The sequence below is a fragment of the Scleropages formosus genome, chromosome 18 (assembly GCF_900964775.1).
Source record: "Scleropages formosus chromosome 18, fSclFor1.1, whole genome shotgun sequence".
Classification (NCBI taxonomy): Eukaryota; Metazoa; Chordata; class Actinopteri; order Osteoglossiformes; family Osteoglossidae; genus Scleropages; species Scleropages formosus.
In genome coordinates this window covers 14,938,875-14,966,602 of record NC_041823.1, presented here as the reverse complement: position 1 = coordinate 14,966,602, position 27,728 = coordinate 14,938,875, and the positions used below count along the sequence as shown (strand labels likewise).

General features: G+C 44.2%; 1 protein-coding gene across 8 annotated transcripts in view; it reads right to left on the bottom strand.

The window, feature by feature from the left end:
• syngap1b (synaptic Ras GTPase activating protein 1b) overlaps window positions 1-27,728 on the bottom strand; it is an 88,487-nt gene that overhangs the window by 26,060 nt on the left and 34,699 nt on the right. For 7 of the 8 annotated variants that reach the window (XR_003798314.1, XM_029259888.1, XM_029259886.1 and 4 more), the window contains 14 exons: window positions 17,361-17,455; window positions 15,482-15,603; window positions 9,196-9,349; window positions 8,763-8,861; window positions 7,748-7,987; window positions 7,117-7,452; window positions 6,641-6,785; window positions 6,337-6,481; window positions 4,603-4,839; window positions 3,938-4,139; window positions 2,720-2,925; window positions 1,995-2,202; window positions 1,257-1,853; window positions 189-656 (listed from right to left, as the gene is read on the bottom strand). Coding sequence is in view for 7 of the 8 variants with exons in the window: in XM_029259888.1 (XP_029115721.1) it covers window positions 189-656; window positions 1,257-1,853; window positions 1,995-2,202; window positions 2,720-2,925; window positions 3,938-4,139; window positions 4,603-4,839; window positions 6,337-6,481; window positions 6,641-6,785; window positions 7,117-7,452; window positions 7,748-7,987; window positions 8,763-8,861; window positions 9,196-9,349; window positions 15,482-15,603; window positions 17,361-17,455 (3,254 nt within the window). In the remaining variant the exon portion in view is untranslated. Of the gene's footprint in view, window positions 1-188; window positions 657-1,256; window positions 1,854-1,994; window positions 2,203-2,719; window positions 2,926-3,937; window positions 4,140-4,602; window positions 4,840-6,336; window positions 6,482-6,640; window positions 6,786-7,116; window positions 7,453-7,747; window positions 7,988-8,762; window positions 8,862-9,195; window positions 9,350-15,481; window positions 15,604-17,360; window positions 17,456-22,583; window positions 22,798-27,728 lie in introns of those variants that run through there. The other variant, XM_029259889.1, reaches the window with a different exon arrangement.

Genomic DNA, 27,728 nt, shown 5'->3' with positions numbered 1-27,728 from the left:
ATGAAAACATAAGGCTTTAAATGGGCTTTTTTCTAAATGGCCTGTCTAAACTAATGGCTGACGGCTTTTTGCCGAAAATACAGCTTGCATTTTGTTCCAAAGGGAGCCTTCTTTGTCAAAATGTGAACAACATGCACTACAAAGGCTACAGCTCTGGCCATGGCTGTGCAAAAACACGCTCCAGTCACCTGTTTAGTGACAGAAGGCTTCAGCAGGTGCTGCTGTTGAGGCTGCTGTTGTTGCTGCTGCTGTTGTTGCTGCTGCTGCTGGGCCGGCTGGTTAGCCGGTGTGGAACCTCCTTGCTGTCCCTGTGGCCCCGGGGTCTCCCTGGTGGTGCTCTGTTGATGGGGCAAGCCAGGGGCGGGGCTGTCTTTGACGGACAGCTGCTGCCGCGGTGCTTGCTGCCGTCCACCAAAGCCAGCCTCCGGAGATTGCAGGAGGTTTCCGCTGGGGGGGCGCTGCTTAGTCGGAGGAGTGGAGGCAGCGGCCGATCCGACAGACAACTGATGGGTGGGCTGGGACTTTACCCGTTGAGAAGGAGGTGCGGCATTAGAGCTCTGGCGGACTGGTTGGACTGTGGAGGGAGGTGTTGCCAGGGAGGAAGGGGAGGTGCCAGTCTGGGGTTGCTGTGGCTGCTGTGGCTGCTGAAGATTTTCCTGGGGAAACAAATAAAAGGAAAGAAAAATGTCAGTAATCTTACACTATAACATTAACAGGCCTCAGACTTAATGCACATGAAATGCAGGTAAGTTATGCGAATTTCCCATTCAAGTCAAACTGAGACTATAACACTCTCTTTCAAAACCTTAAGAACAAGCTCTAGTAGAAATGAAATAACCTTACATAATTTACACACACACACACACACACACACACACACACACACACACACACAGAATGAAACCGCTTGTCCCGAGCGGGGTCACGGCAAGCCGGAGACTAACCCTGCAACGCAGGGCGCAAGGCTGAAGGGGAAGGGGACAAACACAGGACGGGATGCCAGTCCATCGCAAGGCACCACAAGCAGGATTCGAACCCCAGACCCACCAGAGAGCAGGCACAGACCAAACCCGCTGTGCAACTGCACCCCAACATAATTTACAATACATTGTCATCTTCGGTGTTCTTTCCTTTTTTGCAAAATGGAATTTTTTCATATGTTTGAAAATAAGCTGATCCAGGATATAAACAGGAAAAGGTGTAAAATTTTCAAATGTGGCAATTTACTGTTACAACCCAACGGTGTGACTCCCTACCTGGACTTGCAGAGACAGCTGACGGCGGCTAAAGTCGGCTTGGTTCTGCCGGGTGTAGTCGTCGCTGTAGCTGTGGGAGTGGAGCATGCTGGGCCCAGCCCCAGGCCTAAGGGTGGACAGGTCCTCACTGCGGGAGAAACCCCCGTGCCCAAAGGGGGGAATGTAGCTGGAGTTGGAGGCTTCGGGCTCAGGAGCAAGCAGCAGGGGTGGGGGCAGCTGGCTGCGGCTGTGCTGGTGGTGCAGCTGAGGCCCGTCGGTGGCCAAGTGGAATAAGGGGTTCTGAAAGGAGAGAGGATAGCGAAGGGCAGCCGCCTGTTGCTGCTGCTGCTGGGAGAGGGAATCCGTGGTGGTCCCCATCTGGCTCAGCTGGCTCACCCGCAGCCCGCCGGACATGCTGGAGCCCCCCGAGCCAGCCGAAAGGCGGCCCCCTGTACGGAGGCCCCCACCCAGGCCGGCCAGCCCTCCAAAGCTGCCCAGGCCAGCGATGGAGGCCTGGGAGGAGTTGAGCATGTCACCCACGGACTGCAGGTTAGAAATGCTGTTCATTCTGGAGTCCTGGAGATCCATCATAGACACACTTTTGTTGACACTCAGAACCTGGGAGATATGGAAAATTAGCTTTTATCGTCAAAGAATTTTTTTTATCATGTACTGACCAGCATGTCAATTTTTTTTCCATCTTCGACAGCACAAGACAAGATACATCAGCCTGATAATACCCAGAAACATTGACGGTACCTTCGGGTCTGGCTCAGTAATGTCAGAACTACTTGTGCAGTAAGCCGGGCTGGATCGTGCCAAGGGTGGCCGGGTCACATAGAAGACATCTTTTGAGGCCCTGTGCTGGTGATCTCGATCTGAGAGCCCCATCCCACCCCGTGAAGACAAGCCCCCACCGCTGGACAGACCAGAGGTAGGGGAAGGCAGGCGAGTGATGTCTATGGAGCTGGGTGGAGGACACCAGGGAATTAACAGGGGACTTAACAGTACAAGTACATCCATGTCACCATGCTGAGCAATACAATAATCTTGTTCAGGTTCACCTTTTTCAGTTTATGCTCCATTTAATTCAAACAACATCTGACACCACATCCCACAACTTTGCCTGGAAGGATCACTCATCCATAGCTCTGTCACCATGGTGGTTAGCAGGGCTGTGGATTCGTACACAAAACCTTCCACTCCGACTCCAGTAACCCAATAATTGCTTCAGACTGCGACTCCAACACCACGACTCTGACTTAGACTCCACAGCACTGCCCAAATGCTGCACATTATTTTGGGGGTCAACTTATCTAGTGAATATAGGCCTAAACCTATATTACATCTCTAATTTTTGGGGGTCGACTTATATGCCGGCATATATGGTAAATTTAGTTGGAGTCAGTACATTTTTACCGACTCCGACTCCACTAACCCAGTAATTGCTTCTGACTCCGACTCCAGAGCACTGGTGGCTGTACCTGTTAAGGTCCCGCATCATGAGGCTTTGGAAGTCAGAGGACATCCCACGGTTGAAGCTCGGCCGGGAAAGCAGCCTCTCTGTCTGCCTTTCGGGGGGTGGCCGGTCTGCCTGGTGGCTGGGTTGCCTCTGCAGGTGAGGGTTCCTCAGCGCCATGCTTATGTCATTCAGGAGACGAGGCAGGGGCCCCAGCTTGATGATTGCATCCTAGGAGAGTGAAAGAGGCAACATTAAATAACATTTTACAGTCACAGTTTATATTGTATTGTTGTGTGGGGAATTGCAAGGGCATACAGTAATAACTAGAAGTGAATGTTTCAGAAATGAAACACAGTGAAACTGATTTTCTGATACTCACCACTATGATACATTTATGAAAAAGGCGCTGATTTCTAAGTAAAATTTGGTTTAAATGTTTCACTGATTAATCAAACTCTGAATTTAAGAAATGTAAGGGAAGACAAGTACATGTTGCTATAAAAACTGAGCATGGCTTGAATCTTTCAGAAAAAAAAGAATGATGGAAGAACACAATGAAAAGACATTAAGTCATCATCTGTCCCTGTACACCATAGCGTGTGTTGTTTTCTTTTCCAATGACCTGGTTAAGCTGATTTCTATTTCTTTGCTGTACAGGAATACAATCACAAGATTATGAGCATGAAACTTGAAAACTGCAGTGAAATTCAAGAATTTAAACACACACTGCAACACATAAGTTTTTCAATACTTGATGGTAATGCTTAGTCTATTTTGCAAGTCAGATTAAGGAGGGTAAACAATTGTACCATCCTAAACTGAAATTTACTGCAGCCATTAACACATTTGGGTATTGCTGAGCTGGCAGGAGGCAGAATCAAAGCACAGGGGCTACATATGATGGACAATTCCTCAAGCCTGCCACGTGCCAATGCACAAAGAAAATGAAGGCCTTCAGGTAAGGGTACTGTTAAGATGGTCAAATAAGGCAGCTGGTCAGGAGAACGGAGACCGGTTTTCAGTATCTTTTTCACCTACTTCATTTAAAGAAGCTATGCAATCCCCAGCCTCCATATTGCTATTACGTCCACCTCCTACACCATAGCTGTAGGACATTTGGGACAACATTTACTTTACACTTGACAATATCCTGCATCTTTCAGAGTTCTCTTCCATTTCTGCATTAAAATCTTCTGACTAATGTGAGCCAGAAATTGTTTCCAGGAAGCTTTTTGCCAACCTTGCTGAGCTGGGCCATGACCTCCCAGAGCAGGCTGTGTAGGATGGAGAGCTCACGACCCAGGTCGATGTAGCCCTCAAAGCCCCCAGCATTGCTCACACTGTCCAGGTTGGAGATCTCATACAGAAACTGCTGCATGGAGCCCCACTCCATCTCAAGGAACTCATTCATAAAGCACATGTACTCCTCCTTGCTGCCGAACCTGGCAATGGTGGAAAAGGCAGAGCATTGCAAGAAGGCAAGCAACGTTAAAAAGCCACAGATACATTGAAATGTATTTTATTAGCTCCACAATACCACATTCAGAGTTGGATAGAAACACAGATCAATGGATTCTGGTAACCCTTATGAATGAATTATACAAAAAAATTGCTTCTAGCTCTTTCAACACCATGCTGTGCAAAGCTTCACAATCATTTCTGTTAATATTGTTTCTTAACACAACAGCTCTCAGAAATGTCAGACTGATGCATGGATGACACATACCTATATGTATGGATGAATGGTTAAATAGATGGTTATTTTCTATTTAATATAGACAAAAATGAGATAGTGACAGAGAGATTGTTGCACAAAGGATGCTTCCACATAAACCAGTACCAGATGTCATGGACCATGAAACCGAACTAGAGAAAACTTGCTCAGTACGGAACCCGGTCACTGACTTGGAGAAGTTGGCCAGGTTCTGCACCACTTTGGCGATGAGTGTGAGTGTGCGCGAGGTCTGCTCATCGGGGTACTCCTGGGTCAGGTTGAAGAGGGAGGGGGACATGATGGCCGGGCACAGGAAGCGCAGGAAGAGGGAGCTGCTGATCAGGCGGTCTGCAATGTCCTCCCTCCCCCGCTCTGCACAGCGCACTCTCCAGGAGGCGAAGACCTCCTTCAGCTCCCGTGGGAACACGCTGGAGAGAGGCAGATGAAAGAAGCGTGCGACAAAAAGAGAGAGAGAAATGTTGGTTTATATATTATACATGTCGCGTTGCAACTGAGAAAATAGCAAACAAAGAAGATGATTCAAAGGTAGAGAAAGTGTTGCATCATTTTAAAAAATGGACAATAATAAAACAATATATTATGTGTATGATACATAAACATCAAATGAGGTTTAACAGATCAACATATCAAATATGCTTACAGCTGGAATTTTACGTTGGTTTATTAAATATAAATTTTAAAAATGTATCTGTTAGCATGTCTAGCTGTGTGTAACAAGAACAGGAAAGTAATCAGATTTAAATGGGGTGATATGAATCATTAGATAGGTTTTTAAGATTCGACTGGTACCATGTCTTTCTGGAACTGGTGTTTTGTGGAAAAGCAAAAAAGAAACTGCTTTCCTCTCGGGTTTGTGCTTTAGGTGCCTTGTATTTTCTTTTCTTCATTACCAACGCCACACTTGAGTCATTTGACATATATGGTATGTGTGACTAGTTAATACGATTACTTCATAATCTATACTCCCTGCACTCAAGCACTCGGGGCTACAATGACTATGAGTGGCTAAACGTTCATTTCCAGCTCCATTTCTCTTCAGCAAGCATTTTGATGAACTAGATGATCAAAGCAATGGAGGGAGCTGTAAATTGACTCAGTTGCACTGATTAAATGAAGGGAACTGAAAGCGATAATGGAAGTGGTACTGCGAGGGGGGTGACCTTTCTACAGTATAGCACTAAAATGACCTGCTGGAAGAGGAATTCTACATTAGGATGTGTACCTTCAGTTCTCTAAATGTCAGCCAAACTATAAAAAATTGCTTTTGTGTTCTGTGTCTGCATGTTCTGGGAGAATATTTGTCATTTCTCATATCTTTGTTTTATATCCCAATAGTAGCTTGTTTTGTCAGTAAATGATGCATGCTGGTATTATACTCTAAGCAATACAAATGAATGGATTAATATTTCTGTACTTTAGACAGCTTAATTATGCAAGTGGACAAGATGAAAGAATGAATAGATATAAATGGAATTTACTTAAGTATATATTAAAAAGCTAATTCAATTAAGAAATAACATATTCAATATATTCTCTAATTTCTTACAACTTGAACTTCTACTCCATTATATTTACCACTTCTATACCAAAATACCGGTAAAAGTTGTACATTTCAGAAATACAGAAAAGAGGTTTATAAGTTTTTTAAATTTGTTTCACAAAAATTAATCTATAAAGACTTTGTGTTTCACCATTATTTGGTAAAGACCTTCACACAGTTAAATTATCATGTGTGATTGTAATTAATAAATAATTCTGAAGTGTATAAAATGACTAAAAACCAGTCGGAGCCAAAACTGATGAACATTAGTGTCTCAGGAATGTAACGTTCATATATCTGCTACAATCTGTAAAACTGAAAACAGATCATACAGGTGTCTTATGATGCAGAGAAAATGACTGACCAATGGGAATTGACAATCTTGCAGAGTGCCAGCTCACAACACATGCGGAGGTTGGCTTGGTGGTCAGGAAGGACAGAGGGTGGAATCCTCATTGGATCAACCTCGCAGTTCTCTTCTGATTCATACAGGGCTCTGATAAACTCGCCTAAAGACAATATATTGACAATTAGGACATACCCCTAAAAGTTTAAAGCTGCAACACATCACTAACATTGCCACTATTAAAGAAGAACTCTAACATATATTTTAGTATGTCTTTCTGAACTTTAATTCTCATGGCTCTGGGCCTCAAACAAGTCCTCACCTATAGCATCCTTGAGGTACTTGTGTCCGATTAGCTTGAGGTACTCTTCTATGGCTTTAGTTGCCAGTGTATTCTCTCTAAAGATGAGATGCTCTCTGTCGATGAATCTGTCCACCTCACACATTGCCATGTCAGACAGAAAGTCCTGTAGCAGCAGAAGAGATCAGAATACCACACACTAAACTGCCTACTGGTATTTTTGCCTGGAATCCACTTCGCCACTGCCCTAGACCACAAAAGCTATGAATATTATATTGAATGCAATTTTGCTTTTGTGATAACATTCATTCACTGTTATTCAACATTCTTTTATTCCACACATTCAATATATTCAGAATAACCCACTGTGTTACAACAGACAATCAACTGTTTATTTGGTATATTATGGAGTTATTCTGCAGAGTGCCTCCCTTCACCTTTCATACCTTGCTCTGCAACCTCATTAGTAGCTGTGGGTTGCAGTCACACAGGCCTACCTTTGCCTTGCCCGTACTCTGGAGAATGTGCACGAGGGCACAAGCCACCTCCTCCTTGCTCTTAACACTCAGCAGTGGTTCCAGCACAGCACATAGTGTGCGGTAGTTGTTGGTCACGTATTCAGCAAACTCCTTATACAGCTCCATGGGCAGGATACTCATGGTCTGGTAGCGTGACTTAAGGCGCAAGGAGGCATTGATGATTTTGCCACTCCCCACGCCACCGGTCTTGGCCAAGACACTGGGCTGGATCACTGGGTACCACTGCTCAACAAACTGCCGTCCCGTGATGCTCGAAATGGGGATGCTTACGAGGCCCAAGTAGGTGCTCTTTTCCTGAGAGTGGGGAGATGGATGTGGGCATATTACAAGGAAACAACTGGCAGCATTAGAGCGTCAAAACATGTTAAGTTTTCCATTACACCAGCTGAGACTGAGAAAGGCAAGGACCTATCTGCATTCAGGGAAGAAATTGGTAAGGATTACAAAACAGAAAAATAGTTATTTTTACCAGCATATGCACCTAGAATTAGATAGTGACAGCATGGTATAATTTTACCATTGAAAACAGTGTAGAAGATCCCAGCACAAAATCAATAGCAGCAAAGGAAACTGAGTGGTTGCTCCTTGCCTTCCGTCTTTTCTTGTCAGTCTCCTTGTAGAGGTGCAAGCGTAGGTTGCGGACAGCGGGTAGGTTGTTGAACTCAAAGTGCTCTCCCCAGAACACGGTGTCAGTACGGGGCTTGCTGGTGGTGCGTGCATAAAGCATGTCGTCCAGGCACAGCTCGCAGTAGTAGCGCTTCTTGGGAGGAAGGTCGCGCGCCTCAATGATCCACAGCTTCAGCACGTTGTCCACCCTCCGGCTGTTGTCCTGTGTGGTGAGGACGGTGGGTTTTGAAACAGGGAACATGCAGAGAAAAGCAGACAGGTGTGTATCCACAGGCATGGGGATATCCACATTCCCACAGATACGGTTTAAATGGAACGGAATGAAGGACGGCAATGATGACAGAGGGGAATGGGAGAAGTATGGGTGTTAGGAAAGGTACATGTAGGGCACAGAAACTAATTTAAAATGTGTGGTGCACACATAATTGCATTAGAAGGGGAGGTTTTTTAAAAGCTCATTTTTAAAAGGTTTTGGAGATAGGAACCTTCTCACACCTACTGCCTTTTCTACACAGTACAGCTCCTGCAATGTCACATTTTTCAACATGACTAACCTGTCCAAAGTATCAAACACATTTTCAATCTGTAATGACAAGCAAACTATTTATGACATTCTAATTATTCTAGTGCTGAAGACCTTCTATTTCAGTAGGCTTATGATTCCTTGCGGTGTTGTTATGGCATGTGAAGAAATTAAACAAACCCACCTGCTGACACCTCTGTATTTGAAGCTTAATTGCTGCTTTTAGTATACGCAATGCATTTATTACAAATTACCTCTTTTCAACAGAAAAAAAACCCTGACTTGCTCCACTTGTCCCAGAAAAACACAACAAAAATAAGTGCCTGCTTTAGATTATTTCATTACAACATATAGCACTGAAAAGAAATCATTTAACAACATAGCGGAGAGTGGAAAAGCTCCGAGCACAAAAACAAAAAGATGCTTCCATTTCAACACCCTCTGCATGTTTTACCTTGTTGGGTTTGACGGCTCGCTGCAGATTCTCGATCCATTTGTCCCGCTCAGCTGCCGAACGACAGGCAAAGCACTTAGTCCCCGAAGCCGTAGTCACCTTGGGAAAGCGACAGGAACATTAATGATCATGGCTCTCACAAGTAGGGACATATAACAATCACAGTGCCATCCATTCGAAGAAGAACTGAGGCATGCTAAAATAACTGCCGAAGGGATGAGGAAGATGAAACATATTTAAATCAATCCAGTGATATTATCACATCCGGTGACTAATTAACTTGGGACATTAGTAAAGTACAACCTAGAGAAATACTGTAATTGCAGGGGAAGGTGTTGAAAGTACTTATAGTTCTTGAATGACTTCCAAGGCTGTTCCTGAACATGAGTCTGCAGTTCCATGCAAGACCCAGGACAGAATCACAGGTAAGCACCTCAAAACAGAACTCCTGGCCCAAGATGCTTGAGTGGACAGGTTTGATGATGGCATCCTCATCCAGCGTGAGGTCCAGGGCCTCAGCTGCACTGCTGGGGGACAACAAGGATTCATGGGAGTGGGACTCCTTGAAGCTCTGCATTAGACGAGTCCTGGAGAAAGGAGACATTGAAGCACAGGATGGCAGGGGGTTGGGAGAAACACAATGATCAGAACACAGTTTTCAGAAAACAAAAGGTGTTAATGTGATACTGTTTGCTGAGATGCTTTACAACCCTTCTAAATGCTATCAGTGACAAATACAGATCAGTCTCTAGCTGACCACTTGTCAGGATTAATGGGTCATGGGAAAGCCAGATTCCATGGGCCACAGTGGCACTGCTCATTATGAAAAAAACATACTAATTAGTATGAATTATGTTGTATAATGTTTCTTATCTTGTTTTACACAATCTACCACATATTTGTTGTGCGCCCACTTCTGAGAACATAAGCTCATTAGTGAACAATTGACTCAGTTATTTGGACAATTAGAGACTAGTCTGGTTGTTATGTGGGCCTCTGTTCAACGGAAGCCTACACCTCCAGTTGCTCTGGACAGAGACCGCACTGCAGATGGCTAAACGGAACTCTTTTTCTCCCTTCTTCACTAGGAAACACAGGAGCTGAAACATCTTCAAAGCAATCAGCTCGAATATTTCAGGTCTCTTGCGAACTCTGCATGAGAACAGCGGCAACTGTCTTGGCCCAGAGCAGAGTATCCCTCTTCTATAAGCCAGATATTATGTCCTCACATTAACATTCAGTATTTTGTGACAGGAGAATATTTTTCATTTATTCCAAATCTTCCATGAAGCAAAGCTTTGATTAAAACATTCAGCTCCAGAAAGGCTAGTCTATGGCTTAAACGTTGAGGCCACTGTGCTGACAATCAAATGCACTAAACAGGATTTTATAGTCTCTTTTATAGCCTCAATTTCTCTTTATACCTCTGGCTGTTGCACAAGCTAAACAAACGTTAACGCTTATGAAATCAAATAAATCATCAATTATGTAAGGCGTTTAAGAACTGAACAGGAATAAAAATCAGAACCTTTCAGCTTTCCAGGAGGAAAGATGCGTCCCTGGCCTAAACCTTGGCATGTCGGAGGATCTGACAAGTCTCCACACATGGCAAATTCAACAGCACCATCTGTATATCTTCATTCCGCTTGTCATGGAGAGCTGCCTGTATTTCTTACTTACATGGTTAGCAGCAAAAAAAAACATCTAACTCTAAAGGATGCCCAGCTCTGGGTTTCATCTGGTTCACGCTCTGGCACGGAACACACATAAGCGTAAGTGGTTGCTGAAAATGGGGACTAATATCTTTCTCTTGCTGCACCAGTACAGCCAAGTGCTGAAGCAGATCTTGGAGAAAAGACAGCGGGACTCGCTGTCACTGCACAGCGACCGCGATGTTGACTGACACGCGTGTGAAACGGACAGCATGGAGCGTCAGCGCACTGACACGGAGTCTCACGGCGGGTCCCCACAGAGACGCGAAGACGGACCCGTGTTCGACCACCACTGCACAGAGCGACAGAGAGAGGCAGAGCGAGAGCAGCCGACTCTACACAGAGAAAAGGAAAAGGAAAGGAATGGACCGACAGACAGACAGAGATCTCCTACTATGATGTCCCTGACGGGTCCGTTCCCTGGCGCCTTCTCCCTGTGTCAGTGTTTTAACACACAATCACTTGTAATATGTGCATCAGGGCATGCAACACAGACAGGGCAGAGACAGAGAGAGAGAGAGAGAGAGAGAGAGAGAGAGAGAGGGAGAGAGAGAGAGAGAGCGAGTGATAGAGAAAGCGATAGAGAGAGAGTGAAAGAGAGAGAGCAAGCTGGAAAGGGAGAGGCAGAGGGAGCGAGAGAGAGAGAGAAAGACAGAGAGAGAGAGAGAGAGAGAGTGACAGAGAAAGCGATGGAGAAAGAGTGAAAGAGAGAGAGAGAGCAAGCTGGAAAGGGAGAGGCAGAGGGAGAGAGAGAGAGATGGAGGGGGAGTTAAAAATAGACCCAAAGGAATGAGTCAGAAAAAGAGGAATAAAGGGAGAAGAGTGGGGGAGGGAGAGAGGCAGAAGAAGAGAGAGAGGGAAATAGGGAGCTAGGAAGGGGGAATGGGGAATGGGGGAGTGAGAGAGCAATCAAAAGACAGAAGGAAAAAGAAGGGCTTATCAGAGGAGATCAAGTTATGTAAACAAAAAAAAACAGTACAGCAAGGGAATCACTTGAAGAAAGAAAGTTAAATGAAGCAGGTGAGATCATTAGAAGGGAAGTGTACGAGGTGACATGGAAGGGCAACAGAAATTACCACAAATTAGAGTGCAGTATCCCACAGTAAGCGACACTCAAGGGGTCGTCCATAAATAGAAACAGACCATTTTACACGAAGAAATCTGACGTAAGACATTAGAATGACACTGTTTTATAAATCCGATATACAGCGTTAAAGATATTTTAAGTCACTCTCCATTGGATACCGATATATTACTTTCACCGTGGCACCTTTTGAGCAACGACAATATTATAACATTTCTGCCACAGGAAAAAATGTTAGATAACTTGAAACCCTGGTTTCTCTCCAAACAACTCCCTCATCCCCACCCGCACCTCCCCTTAGCAACGCTAATCTCTGATTATATAGCTCAGTATGTGAGGAACTTGAATGAACAGCTTGAGCGCTGATGAGAGATCGTCGAGATCTTCGAAATCTCTGATGAGCGCCTCCAAGGTAGCAGGGAAAAAGGCAGGATTTCAGAAAGCAATGGTCACATTGTTAAGAAACAAACCTAATAATAGCCCTGAGTGCGTCATTTAAGGTTTTCCTTAGGGTAAGGGGTGGCGGATGGAATGGGACCACTGTTTGAAAACCCCCATATTAGTCACTGATTCCGACACACAATGCAAAGGCTGCCAGCGTTCAGGCAAGAGCTGCAAGCCCGAGCCGCAAATAGAAACATCCTCAAACATGTCGCTTAAAACAATGGTGGGTCTCTACGTGTCAGCAGTGCACTGTTTATAGCATGTTACATGGATTCAGCCAGGGTCTAGAATTTATCTGCAGGAAACACCACTCTTGCAAAGGGAACTCTCGCATTCATACAAGTCTGATGGAGCCAGAAATTACATTTTAGGCATCTCTCCGAATACTTTTGTTCTGAGGTCGGATCACGGAAATACAACAAGCTTCACCAGCGTGATCCTGTGCTAGAAATAGAAGATGGCAGGAAAACTGCACAAAACCCAACAGGGACCATTTAAACGTTTGCAGCGTGGCGCTGTAGTGATTCTAGGGCTGCCACCATGCGCGTACTTCGTGAGGGCTTCTGGGCCGTAAATGCTCCTTCGCTGCTCAGCACTCCATCACTTGCACTCCTCGCACTGCTCAACCCCCAAACAGGTGTTCTGAAATCTTTGACAGCTGTGTGTGCACAGCAACCAGGCTTTGATTCGTGTTTGGCGAAAAGCTCTCCTTTGAGCATTTTTATGATTCAGGATGACCGCCGACCAAATGTAGCCTCCTGATTTTGAAGCGAGTGCTTCTGCTTGCCGACGCCTTAATGAGAACACAGCCTCTGAGGATCCTCACTGCCACATTAGTCACTTTTAATGCTTTTGTCACAGAAGCACAGGTGAAATGCTCAGTCACTAAAGTGTCGCTTGCTGCCACGCTAGGGCATGCTTTGTTTAATGCATATGCAACAAGACCTCAATCTTGACACGATTTTCATATTTCTCGCCAGCCATCTGTACGTAATCATATACTTTACATGACACGTGTATTCATGCATGCGAGCCTTTTTTTGTCCATTCCTACATTAAATATGTGGTGCTCATATAAGCTGTGGAGAGCAGTGGCCGAGGTGGTATTAAAACTTCAGGAGGTCATCAACCTCGATTTTACCATTTATTTCATGCACTGTTTTAGAGGAATATACACACAATACGAATTTTTTTGCAACATATTCAGTAAGCCTCATTGTGAGCATGCAGATCTTGGTCTATAGGCTGCACGGTCCTCTCAGTAACCACTTTGCCATCATCTTGACTACTGTTTGTGTTTTTATAGCATCAGTGATTCACAAGACGCTAATTTCTACTGAACTGCAGTGATGATTAAGACCAGCACAGTTCAAGATGACTGCGATCAGGCATGGCACCCTTAATACCCTAAGGTAGAATGTTTAAACATCGGTGACCTTTGTCATCTTCAGCAACCTGAGCTGGAGCCCTCTGGGACTGTATTTAGACATCTGCTCAACCTGCTTATGTAAAGAATGTAATAGCGGTCTATCGTCAAAAAACATATATCTTTGGCCCTGGACGGTTCCAGTTACACTGTTGCACACCTTGCTTCATATGTTTATACATTCTAAACAGAAAGGCATTAGTAAACCAACCAACGTCAACAACTGCTTGTCCTGAGTGGGGTCGCAGCAAGCCGGAGCCTACCCGGCAATGCAGGGCACAATGCCGAAGGGGAGGGGACACACCTAGGACGGGACGCCAGTCCGTCGTGAGGCACACCAAACAGAGCTCAAACCCCAAACCCACCACACAGCAGGCACCGGCCAAAAGCCAACAGTCACCTTAAACAATTAAATATATAAGCACTGCATTTAATTCAGAGCAGTGAGATGTTCTCCGGCACCGGTATTCAGCATGGTTAACCTGAAAGGTAAATTCTGATTATGCCAACTCAAAATCTGTCTGGCACGTACATTCAACAATAGTACACCCTGACATCAACTGCAGCACTAAGTCCCCTGTGAAGCTATTTGAAAGGGAAATCAGTAGCAGTGGTTTCAAGCCTTTTGAGAAGATTGCTGGCCATGCACAACACTGACTTAAAATATCCTTGACCCAAATATTTAGTCATTGCCGATCAGCCATGGATAAAAAATGCTTATTCTGCAGCACTACTAAATGATGAAAAGAAAACCACCCATCTGGACAGTACTTTAAAAAAGTAGGAATTGAGAATACTGGTAAAACTGGACCTTTACACCAATTTATATGACAGGCAACCAGGAGTAGGCCCTGCCCTAACTAAAGCACACAGCCCATAGCCTATAAGTTTACATGGGGAATTTACACAGGGAATGCTCCAAATTGTTTCAACACAGATTAAAACTTCTGTAGTATTAGGCTATGTAGCAAAGCAAAGTGTCTGAGAGTATGTTTTCCTGCCAAACAAATCCTTAGCTGCCCCAAAGCACAATGGTGAGTTTTTTATCCCGTGCTGGACAGCAGCTCGCCATAGGGTAAATGTTTATAATGATTCGAGATAATTTTATGCTGGCAATCTCAGGGATTCTGATCCGCAGCCAAGAAAAATGCACTGAGAAAGCCCACTCTACGAAAAGGACGATGCAGCGAAACCACACGACACACCAGACAAAAAGAAACTGGATAAACAAACTGATCTCACGAACATGTTTGTTTGACCGGGATACTTTGAATAAAGTCTGCTTAGCTTCCCCTGGTCAGAGCTGAACCTTGATATTCCAGAAAAGCACTCTAACTTCAGTTATTTCGCTCACAGAGCATTTTAAGGAGCTGCAGCTGTATACCGGTAACCCACTCAGCCACACCATAATGAGACAGGTCTGGACAACACACAGATACACTTAAAGACAACAAAGAGAGCTTCAGCAGACGAAGAAACCAAGCCAGAAACCCAGAGAAGCAAAGCAATGTATCGAGTGATGACGTGTTGGGTGTATCTCAGACATGCCAGCAGAGTGAGTGTTACAGGCTGTCATACAGGAACCACAATAGACAGATCTGCAGGTACCCCGCCAAATGTGACCTTGACATATTTACCCGGCATTGTTAGAAGAAAAGATGTATAAAAATATACACAGTGAACACTGGTTTCAGGAGGATGATAAAAATGAAGCTGTTAAACAGTAGTATATTTCATGCTATAAATACAAAGTCAGATAGAAACAAGGACACAATTAAAATTTTTCATCTCAATTCAATTTATTTTTATAATGCACTCTTCTCACTGGAATGACACAGAGGTCTAAATAAAGCTCCAGAAAACGCAGCCCTGATCATTGTGCTCTATTTTGTGGATCTTCGTGGACACAAAAACAATATATTTACGCTCATTGGCTGGCACGCTGGCGTGAACCTCCTATGCAAATATCTAGACACAGTACATGGCAGGTCTACTGCCTTTAAAAAGCAGCATTGTAAAGGACCGACACTGAGATCAACTAAAACACACATACCTGTCCTGGTCGGCGCTGCGAAAGCGAGGCAGGATCATGTGGCGGAAGCTGCTGGTGCGGTCCAGTTTGGGCTGACTCTTAGCCCGCTTGATGGAGCTCTTTAACCTCCTACTGAGAAAACTCTGAGACAGAAGATGGAGGAAAGGGGGGGGGGGATTAGATGTCGGATCCCACATAGTTCCTAGAAACAAGTGACGGGCAGAATACAAGGAGCAAGGGTGGTAAGGAAATATGGAGCAGACCTTTTCTATCGCACATGAAGCAAAAATTAAAGAGGGGTGGAAATAAAGCAGGGAGCGTCCCAAGCATACGGCAGAAATGGAGGAAGAAAGAATGGTGGTCTTTGGCAAGAACCGGAGTGCACAGCAGGGAGGATAAAACCAATTTGAAATTCTAAAACTTAGTAGGAGATGTAGAGGGAAAGGAGAATACTGAGGGAGAGAGACAAGACATATCTGAGAAGACTGAACCAAGAGAGAAGTATAAAGAAAGATGAGTTAGGAGAAAAAAGGGGGAAAATCCATCACTTGAAACCTTAGATGCAGTGAATATAACACATGTCACCAGTAGACACAGAAAGTAGACTACCAGTGAACTATAGAGGGCACTCTTACTCTGCCAATTTCCCCGCACATAGCTGGGTGGCAATTCCAGAATAACACACTAACAGAGAAATACTTTGCACAATCCTTTAAAGCTATATGCCATTACATAAAGTAAAAAAATGGAAGATTTAATAAAAATTAATTTGACAATAGTTAAAAATGTTGAAGGTTGCATTAAGATCCTTCTGGTAGTACATATTACAGACACACATGGATATTACAACAAATGGGTGAAGCTTAATGCTATAGTTTCGCAACAGAGCTACAAAGGTTTTCATTTAAATCAAGCAACCTCAAGTTTTTTTTTTAAATTTACACTCAAATACAAGGACACGATCGTGCAATTTTGCAACACTTAATCTTTAAAGACAGTAAAACACAGCAGCAAATGTGTGAGATACTAAACCTCAAAAATCTCCAGCTGATATTAATGACATTAATTACCTTTGAAACATCAGTACAGACAAATGCTTTTTAAATCACTGATGCAGACTGAAGTGGTGATTTGCTGTTCTCTCCACTAATGTTTGTATATGTAAGCTGTTATGCAATGTGATTTACAGTGAATCCTTTAAATTCAGCTTTAATATCATAACCAAGATCGGGAAGTAAACAGCTAGGCTCCTGCTGCATCACATCCAGTAAAGTTCCAAACTTTAGTGTTAGGCTTAAATGTCATCTTGCAACTTTCAAATTGTAGCCATCAGCCAGATCACTTTATCAAACTAAGAGGTTTATTCTAATTGAGTTTCAGATACTGACTAAAGACCTGTCTCATCTGCAGACTGACAACTCAGCTGACTGAGTAACAAACAGTGACATCAAACTGAAAGCGGTGCCTGTAATGTACAACCGAATATTAGAGAATGTGTCACTGAGACTGTACAGAATGCAGATCACATTTACTGCTCCAAGGCCTTTCCACATCAATGGACTTTGTCACATACCTCGGTGATGGGCAGAGGTGCAACACAGTGTCCTGCCTTAGGGTTTGAACCTGCAACCCTCCAGTCACCAGCCCAGTGAGCGAAAGGAGAGGAAGGGAGGGTGAGGGGCAGGGTGGGGGAGAGGGGCTGGGTGCCCGGTCTCCTGCGATGCTGAGGGCAGGGAGCGGGCGACGGACTTAGGGATGGAGAGAAAGCAGGCGAGACGGAGAGCGGGAGGGACAGGGGGAGAGGAGGAGTGCCTGTGGATCGGCGGCAGGCGTGGAGTGGCGGCAGGGAGAGGGACAGGGAAGGGGGCAGGGAGCGAGGCCGGGAAGGAGGGGTACTCACGGATTGTCGGAAGGGTTGAGGGGGGGCAGTGGGAGGGGTCTCCATGCTTGGCTGCTTCCCGGTAGCTAAGCTCTTGCGTCGAGCGCGAGCGTGCTCTGGAGGAGAGAACGAAAGATGGCCAGGTGAGGTAAAGGGAGAGGGGGAGAGAAGGAGAAAGAGAAAGACAAATAAGAAAGGCAAGGACAATAAGGCCGACAGGGACCGTGGGGTTAACGTGGGAGCTGCTGTCTGTAATAGTGGGCTCTCTTTCGAACACGGAATCAAAGAGTGGAGCAGATCAGGGACGGAGGACGAGGGGATATGGAAGAGCATGTATTAATACCACTCCGGGAAGACGTTCTGCCTTGGCATTCTGAGAGACAAATGTTAGCAATCAGCAGCCCGCCCGGCGAGAGGACGGAACGGAATCCGGCGCAAGCTAAGGCGGCGCATAAGCAAGCAGAGCATGTTATTGACCTCCGTCCATGAGTCAGTCGCTTGTTCTGTGAATCAGTCAGCTGGCATGTCAGTCTGTCAGGGAGCGAGGTCAGCCGCTAGCGCGGGTGCGAAAATGGCCTTACGGAGAGTGTCTAACTACACGATGGATACTGCTCGTACACGAATGCGAGCAAATTGACTCCTGGGTTATGGTGCCAAAGTTGAAGAATAGCGATGGCATTAAAAGGAATGAAAGCAGCATCATATGGTAGGTATAGAACCTCCTCCTCCCTCACCGATCTTGCCTTCCCCACATCTCCTGCCTCTGAACCTCCTTCAGGATGTATCAGTGATAACCCCTTTGCCAGTGGGAATATAAATACACTCCTGCTCTCTTTCTCCCTCATGTTCCCTCTCTCTCTCTGGCTCTCTCTCCCTGTCTCCCACGCACTTCTTTTACATAATTCCAGTGGTACATTCCTAAATCTCCTCTCTCCGCTCCTCTTCCCCCTCCTTTGCTATTGTATTTCCTTGCTCTCCCTTTTTTTCCTCCTTTCCCCTTCCATTCAGTAAAACCCCATTTTCCTGCTCACTTGCCTTAACGCCTCCTGTGTCAACCAAAATTGTTTTCCATGTCCTTGTCTTTGCCCATTTCCCCCTTCTCCAAGAATGTGTTCAAATCTGCAGTCACACCACAACTCAATCCATTTCAGCCCTCCTCCTTTCAAAGTTCCTTCCACATCCATCAAGCACCAGAGAACATCTACTTCAAAGTCTAAACTCAATTTATTTGACATATTCTGACTTGAGGGCCTTAAACGCACCATCGAGGATGTAGCACAAGGAACCTTAGATTCACACATACATGCACCGAAACCCACAAGACCAGCTAACAGAATTTGCCAGCAGATAGTGCGCAACGACATATTGTACACGCATTTCTTGAATGAGCATAAGATTTTACTCCCCAGTGAACGTGGTACACAGCAGTAGGTCTCGAAACCACTGTAGGGCCAAATATGTAAGATTAGCAGGTGATGTGGCATTTGTATGAAGCTAATGGAAAAAAATGAGTCACAAAACAAGCCAAAATGAGGGGCCTGACACACTGGCAAATATTTGCTATCAAGAGCACTGGGGAATATATTGATTTACGGTACGACCGTACTGACTGGTTAACTGTACTAGCTTCATGTATCCAAAAGCTGACTATTCTCGTGCGTCATTATCCACATCAGCTTTGACTCAAAATTTGGCCGGGAAGTGACTTTAAAGAATGAACTTTTTGCCTATGGCCTCAATTAATCAGTCATATAAAAACAAAACAAAATTCAAAGTTGCAGCAGATGCACAATATTTCAGATGTGCTCTTTTCACTTTTAGTTTTCAGAAGCCTATGTTTGACGGGTTCTTTTTTTTTTTTTTTTTTTTTTATTATTTTCGCCTGAAGTTCATTTTCCATCGCTGAAGATCCTGATAGAACAGATAATTTCTTTTTAAACTTTCTTTGTAGCCTTCAAACAGTCAGCCTGACAGTGCACTTCTCACTTTGGAAAGCAATTTCTTTCCAACACTCAATACGGACGTCGACAGATTCTCACATAAATGCTTTTGGTTCCAAATCAATTACTGAAAAGCAATGAACTCGCTCTATCATAACCAATATAGACTGTGCCGGCAGAACTGCAAAGCAAACATTCTTACGAAATTCAATATGCTAAACATTTTGCTGTGCATTTCCAATGCACACAGGTTTGGAGCCAAAAGGTGCAGGAGGTTACATGAGGTGAAATTTCACGGGGAGAACAGGTAGGTAACTGGGTAATAAAATTGTAGGGCAGGCGATCAGTGTTATGTGACGCTATCGCTGAAGAATACCTCCTGCTGAGGCATGAATATTCCAGGAACGCTGCTCACTTGCTGTGCACTAGGCTACCGTGATGATAGAGAAACTCACATGTTCCCCAGATGTGTCCAAGACTGACAGAGACACAGCCAGGGAGACGGGGCAACAAGACATCGCCACACTCCACTTTGCATGCTCAAATTCTTGGTTTTTGTTTAAAAACACCGCATGAATAATTTGCTGTAGAAGAAAAGCCCCTTAAAAAAATCGTTTAAATGTATCCCTCTACTTCACTATTCCCAACTTTTTCATTATCTCTTTGTCTTCCAGTATCACTTTAAATGAGGGCAAAAAAAATGCAAATTCCACCTCTGGCATAAAACATCTTTATCACTCTACTTCAGGGAATAAATAATTAGCATTTTTTTCCTGTTCCAGCTAATTCATGTGAAAAATGTCTCAATTATTATTAGGGAAATTATTTTAAATGATTTTATTTCCTCTTACATTGAAATAAAATATGATACTCCAATTAACATAAAAGGACCTGAACAATTCAGTCTTTTTAATACTGACTAGCAGGTCTTTGGCTACACACTGGAACAATAAAGAGGATCAGTGGCATCTGAATTTATAACTTTTCCACAATATTCAACTAAATTACTTTTGTTTTACATATCTACAAAGCGCAATGCCACGGGCAAATTTATTTAAGGTAATTTATTATAACATACTAACCCACCCATGCACACAAACATCAGGCATGCACTTCCAAGCAGAAAATGTTGAACATTATACTGTATATCAAGATTTTGGGCCTAAGAAAAATTAAATGACCACTGCAATAATATATTAGCAAAAGGATGTGTGCAAAGGGTGGGGAGGTGCGGTGGCGCAGCGGGTTTGGCTGGGGCCTGCTCTGCGGTAGGTCTAGATTCGAGTCCTGCTTGGGGTACCTTGTGGAGGACTGGTGTCCTGTCCTGGGTGTGTCCCCTCCCCCTCCAGCCTTGCACCCTGTGTCGCCGCGACCCCGCTTGGGATAAGCAGTTGTAGATGTGTGTGTGTGTGTGTGTGTGTGTGTGTGTGTGTGTGTGTGTGTGTGTGCGTGTGTGCGCAAAGGCTTGTAAAAGGGATTTTGGCACATACATTTTGCTCATTTAAAAATGTAACATGATCCAAATTACACTTATGGCTCTTCTTTGTAACTGAACATCTTAATGTTAAAAAAAATGAAGCATCTGTTTTACCTGTGTGTGTTTTTTCAAGAAGCTGCTATATAAAAAAATACCTCACATAATATGCAAAGCAAAATCATTTCTACAGAAGGTGTAATATGTCCAGTCAAATCCATCTCTCATTCTCCTCTTTTCTAAATTCTGGCTCTTTGTTTGGTTTCCATGGCAACAAGTCCAAGTACCTTCCATTTCAGTCACACATAGACATGGAGTAGAAAAACAGAATAGAACACAGAGAGCATACAGTGCTAAACATACATAGCTGAACAGACTGAGTCACATATCCTACAAACACAAACTGGCGAGAGCAAAAGACTAAATTTGCATTAAGCAGAAGCAGTAGTTTTCAGTCTATCCGCACCACTCTGGTTTGTCATGAAACCAAAATTGTCTGTAAATTTTTTTAAATTATAAATGTTTCCTGTTCACATAAAATGCAAATTAACTGACACACTGTAACCAAGGCAAATAATTTGAACAACATATTACTGGAAAGGCCAGCGAGAGATTAATTTCTGGCAAAATAATGTTTATCTATGATTTTTTTCACTTCAGTACTCACAGTGTGCTTCTCTTTATTTTATGATCAGCAATATCACCAGATTTTTATGCTTAGAGAAATGCAGTCTATGTATATTTGCAGGTGTGTGTTTGTGTGCCCTTGCATATTTCTCTGTATGTGTACATATATGCATGTATGTATGTACGGTTATGTGTCTATGTGTATGCTTGTGTGCGTGTGTGTTTACATCTGCTTCTGTGTGTGTGTGTGTGACTGTGAAGTCTATTCCGAATGTAAATTTGATGTCAAACTCGAGAATGAGAGGGCAGTGTGAGCTTCCAGCTACCTCTCTCAGAGACAGGAGGGAGACGGGGAGAGAGTGGGTGTTAGAGAGCTCCAGGACATTAGCATTTTCATTTATATTTCACCGTCTTGCTCAAAATATGTCCTCAAGGTTTCTGTCCTGGGGAGTCTGTGCACACTGTTAAACTTAAAGAATGAATAAACTGAATTGAAATGCTTCATTGCAAATTTGCTTCTTACACTGAAGTCATGTTAAAGTGAAGAGAATGAATGCAATGCCGTATCCCATGAAATAACTTTTCGCACACTATCGTGGCACATCACAAGTAAAAGATAAGATGGCAGTATTCTCATGTAAAAATAACTGAAAATAGTAGCAGTCATAGCAACAGTTGTAATGACTGCAATAGTTGAAGAAGAAGTGATACTACTGGTCATAACCACAGTAAGTTATACTGCAGGAACATTTGATAGGGCCTTGAATTTTACAAACGCCAGTCTCATCATTTACTAAAAGGTTTACTACCATTAACCTTTTTCAGCGTAAGGAATGGGCTCGCTTCATGTTTGACACATCATCGATTGGTCAAACCATGGCACAGAAGGAAACCCTTCAAGAGTGGCAAAAATTAATTACACACAGACTGATAGGGGGCCCATGCTTGGTTACACCATTCTGGGACATCCTGAGAGATGAAAATTCAGGAAACCTGAGGGAATACCTGACTGAAGACATGTCATCTGCTGCAACCTCAGTTTTAAGACACAGCCCCCGATATCTCCATGTTTCCATTCACCCAGTGAGTGGGACATTCCCATGTCTCAGTTAATCAAAGAATCAATTTTTCTTAACAACCAAATTATAATTATAAATCTTAATTAAACACATTAAAGAAAACACACAGAGATTTGGGGCCTACCTATGAATGATGGTCAGAGCTGGAGCTGGACACCATGTTTCTTGAAAACATTGGTAGAATTTGTCCGTTTCTGACGGTTTTCGTTATTGTTCTTAATTTCTTCCTGTTCGCTCTGCTGCTCAGAGTCAAGGTGAAAAGGTCCTTTGTCAGAAAATCCAAAGTCCTTATTTCCTGAGATTCTGTTTGCTCCTCAGTCTTTCCAGTCCAAAGTCAATATATTGTACAACTGTATGAGAATTAATGCAAATGTTTATAATTGATTGTAAAAATAACTGCACATATAAAATATATGTTTGTCCAGTATATGCCTGTGTTCATACCTGTGTTTCCAGATACATTAGCACACAGATATGCACTGACACAAGTTACACACCACATCAACTGTACTTCTATAAATATATATATATACATATAATTCACTTAAAACGGTCTCTTTCAGGAGCTTTGTGCGTTCATCTTCTACGATTTCAGATGAATCTAATGGTATAATACCAGATTAACATCAGTGAGGCAAATAGGCTGAAGGAACAGCGAAATAACACGAAAAAAAAAAAACACCAAATCCTAGCAGTCTCTTTGTTAATTGAATAAATCAAAGGCAGAGAAATAAAAGAGGGAATCTTTCCAGTTGCGTTTCTGTCAAGGGCACCAAAGTGGTGTGCACACTCACACAGAATCCCTTCCTTGCTTCTTCAGTCTTCCATGCAGCTACCATTTTGAGCAAATACCATACAAACACAGATTTAAACTCAGTACCTAGGGAATGAACACATTTATATTTAGTAATTCAATCAGTGCGTACTGAGGTTAATGTGACTGACAGCAGTACTATGATCCATCTGCGTGAACGAACTGATTTCTCTGCTGAGGAGGAGATCTGGCAAAAAATCATGTACAAACTTATACTCGAGGCTTTTTAAAGCATTACCCGCTAGAAAATGAAAGCAACGCACTGTTTCGGAGCTGATTAGGGCGTAGGGGAACGTAATACTCTGTCTAATAATCTCATTTATTATGCGTCTCGCCTCATGCGCCTAACACTGTTAACAACAAGGAAGGAGGAAGGAGGATAAGAGGAATAAATGAATCTCAGTGAGGAGCACAGCGCACTCGCCGCTCTCGGACCGATAGATAGTTCAGCACAAGTGCGCTCGCCGGTGACGCTCTGGAAAGAAAGCGCTGCAGCTGAGCACGAGCCTCGACTCGAGGCGGGGGCCGTTATAAGCCGGGCTGAGGGACGCGGGGCTCGTCGCTCCCCTTCCCCCGGGCCATGGCCTCCAGCTCCAGCTCCAGCTCCAGCTCCAGCTTCAGCTTCAGCTCCGGCTCCGGCAGCGGCTGATGGGCGGCACGCAGCCCCGCCGGCGGCGCGGTAGCCTCGGCCTCGCCCTGCTCCCTGACAGCGGCCGCGCGGCCCCCGAGCCCCTGGAAACGAACGCGCTCACTCTCGGTCCCGCGGCGGTGTTTCCGCCCGCGCACTTGTCTCATGTTTCGGTCCTATTTTATGTTGTTAAATTATTTTTTTCATTAGAATTGCCTTTCTTTCACACAGTTTCTCATATATTCATTTATCTTAGATGGCCTATTTTCTTATCCTAAACTAAAAAGTTACTCATCAAATTAAGCGTAAAATTATATATCCTAGACGAACCGTTACTTTAGACGTCGTCGTCTAAAGTAATATTACTATGACTGCTGAGTGTCTCGGTCAAGTTTTACATTACATCAAGATAACTGTTTTAACACACTTACTGTCTGTCAGTTGTAAACGTCATTGATTGATCAATCACAAATCTCCACATCTCATCTGACACCCATTCACCTTCATATGTTAGAAGTTAAACAAGCCAATTCGAGCGTGAACCTCCCTTTTTTATGGTCAGCGCATGGGACGATGAGCACATGGAATGAGTGCAGGGGCTCGGTACATGGAAGGAGCACATCCAGTCAGTACATGGATGGAGGAATGAGCACATGAAGGCAGTACATGGATGGAATGGGTACATCATGATTCATCATGGGTACGATGGGATGAGCGCATGTATGGAACGAGCACACGAAATGGAGCGTGCGCGCGCTCCCCTTCTTCGCATGTCCCTATAATATCGACGCGCTCAGTCCGTTACAGGAGGAGGAGATGCCCCGGAGTGTGTGTATCCCTCTCTCTCTGTGTCTCCGGGAACTCCCACAGCGGAGAGCGGACCGACTCGGCTCTGTAGATTCGCTCGGGCAAATCCGTCACCAGTGGATCATCCGTCCTTCATCTGCCCGGGAGAAACGAGCAGAGCCGGGGAAAACGAGCCTACGGCACGTGTCTAACGATGAACGATCAGGTGATGATGCAGGGAAACGGTATCCATCGCTCCTCGTCTTCGTGCGATCCTGTCGTCTTAACACACAGCCGCTCCCGCGCTCTCGGACTCGGAGCCGAGGGATCGCCTCGGTCTCTGCTCTGCCGTACAGGTGTGTCGGACTGTGCCGAACCGTGCCGAACCGTGCCGAACAGTGCCGAACCGTGCCGGGCTCTGCTGGGCTCTGTCTGATACGCGCTGGCTGGGCTGGATGCGCGCTCTGCCCTTCCTCGCTGCCCCCCTCGCTGTGTCTGTATCGCTGTCAGGTTCGGGAGGGGCGGGGTGTAGTAAGTAGGGGCGGGGGGGGGACGGGACAGTTAGGGGGTGTAGAACGGTTTTAAGTAGCCTACTATAGCAAGGCTGCTGTATGATCTCTCCCTACTTCCCTCCCTCCCTCCTTCCCTGTGCTTCTCAGAAACACACACGCACACACTCGGTGAGAGAGGAAAATGTGAAAAAATGAGGTTGAGACATAACGGATGGTGGGTGAGAAACATCGCATACCACCATAGTTTGGGGGTTACACAAACAATACAATAAATGGCAATAAAAACCTATTCCAGTAGAGTTCTGTAGGAAATTATTTACTGCAGCACAGAACTATCGATCATAAGGACTATATACCGTTTACTGTATGTAGCCTACAAATGAAGTACATTCATTGTTTGAAATAATAAAGCCACCTGCTACCGCTGATCGACGGCATCAGCAGACCAGCCCTTCGTTTTTATTTATCTTAACACCACACCGGGAAGGATCAAGACAACATTTATCATTTTCATTCTTCTTCCGCAACAGCGCTAATTATTTTCCAACAATATTGAATATTACATTTAGTCTGTGATTTGTAAGAAATAATTTATTACAGTAAGTACAGTATTTAACGTCCAACCTATGCTTCATTCTTCGATGGTTTAGTCCTGCCTGCAGGAAACTGCTGAAGTTACTGGGATTGTACCAGGTGGAGAAAATAGGGGGGGCATGAATTGCGCTGTTTCTTGTTACCATGACAACTATAAACCCACGGTTACAACCTCTTAACCCTTAATACTATGAATGAGAGGTAGCATGGGTTGGACTCTACCAAAAAATGCTGCATGTAAAGAAATTGCATAAAAAGAGTTTAACAAATTTAGAGACTAAAACGCAGAGTGTGTAGAAGTGAAGTAATGTGAAAAAGTGAAAGTGTAATTGCAACTGTTTGATTTTCTGAAGGATTTCTCTAGCTTACCCTTTCTTCGCTCCCTCTCGCTCTTCAGCAGTCTGTCCGCTCTGTAATTATTACCATGGTTACCATCAGTGATGTGATTCTAGTCCCTTTAGAATGTATCCTTTCCCTCCGAGTTTGTTACATTTTTCTTTTCCTAGTGTTTTTACAGCTATTAAAACAAAGCCATGTCTACCTGAGCATCTTCTTCTCAGCCACAGTGGCCCTCTCCATATTCCACATGTACTCTGTTACACACTTTCAATTAGTCTGTTCACATCACTTCAGTCAGACTGAGTCACATTTTAATATACTGAAAGTATAGCCTGACAATAAATTTACAAAACATTTTCATATGGTTTTGTTATGAATAAATAAAATTGTATAAGTTAGCTTCCATCGTCATCGATTGTGGTTACGAACATCAGTAGATGATGAATAAATACTATAAAAGGTGCACTATTTTACATCAGTTCTCTGTTCTTCCTCTCTGATCAGTTGATGTTGTCCAGGGTTTGATCAGTAATAGGGCAACAAAGTCAGGAGGGGGATGTCCTGATCCCAGGCTAAGCCCATAAATGCAGCCCTATTTTATTCACATTCATTCTTAATAACTGTCGAACCCGAGTCCAGGTCCCAGAAGCACACTGTATGTGAACGAACTGCTCCTCAAGCACTAAAGCAATAGCATAGAGAGAAACGGATGACGTACTGAAATACACAGTTCCTATTCCTACCAAATCACTGTAAAAAGACCTGTCACTGAGTCACGCACATCAGTACCGTACATTAAAAAAGCAATTCAGGTTAAAAGACTGGCGCAACAGCCGTGTCACTGCAGGGTTCCAAACCCACAACCCCTAACCTCTCCTCCACAATGCTGCCCAACAGCATCCACTGGCAGCAGAACAAATTCTCCTGCCAGCTTGAAGTCGCATGCCAGATCTCATCAGCCGAGATGCACCAGCCACCACGGACTTGGCTCCCTTTACTATTGGCTCAGTAGGTTTGCAGTGCCCAGTGTCATATTTCATTTGTTTTTTTTTTTTTTTGGTCAAGAGGCCCTTTTATCCAAAGTAAAAGACAGCTTGTTACAATACAGGTGCATGAGCACTTATACAGGGCATTGCAAAGTATTGCATTTTCCCTCCCATGATTAGGATATAAAACTTTTTCCTTTTTACACACACCTACAGAGAAAAACAGGGAAAGAGAGAAAAGAAAGATTTTAAAAAATCACGCTACAGTAAAAGAACATGACAGGCATAGCCCAAGGTTCAAGTCGACCTGGGCACGCCAGCTGGGAGTCAGACAAATATCTCAGACCCATCAGGTGCCTGCAGGTTGCCAGCTGCCAGCTGTGAAGGATGTGCCACTCCTACAATGTATGTGAGCAGTCCTGCATGGTGTTATATGAGCTGCGGGATGAATGGAATGCTGTCAGTTTGGCAGAAGGGCATGCCAAAGGACAGTACACCCAACCTCAGACACCGCTAGGTGGGCATGGGGTCGCTGTAGACTACCAGGTCCAAGTGCAATGGCAGGGTGTTAAGGACCAAAAACTAAACATTAAAACAGCTGAAAATCAAG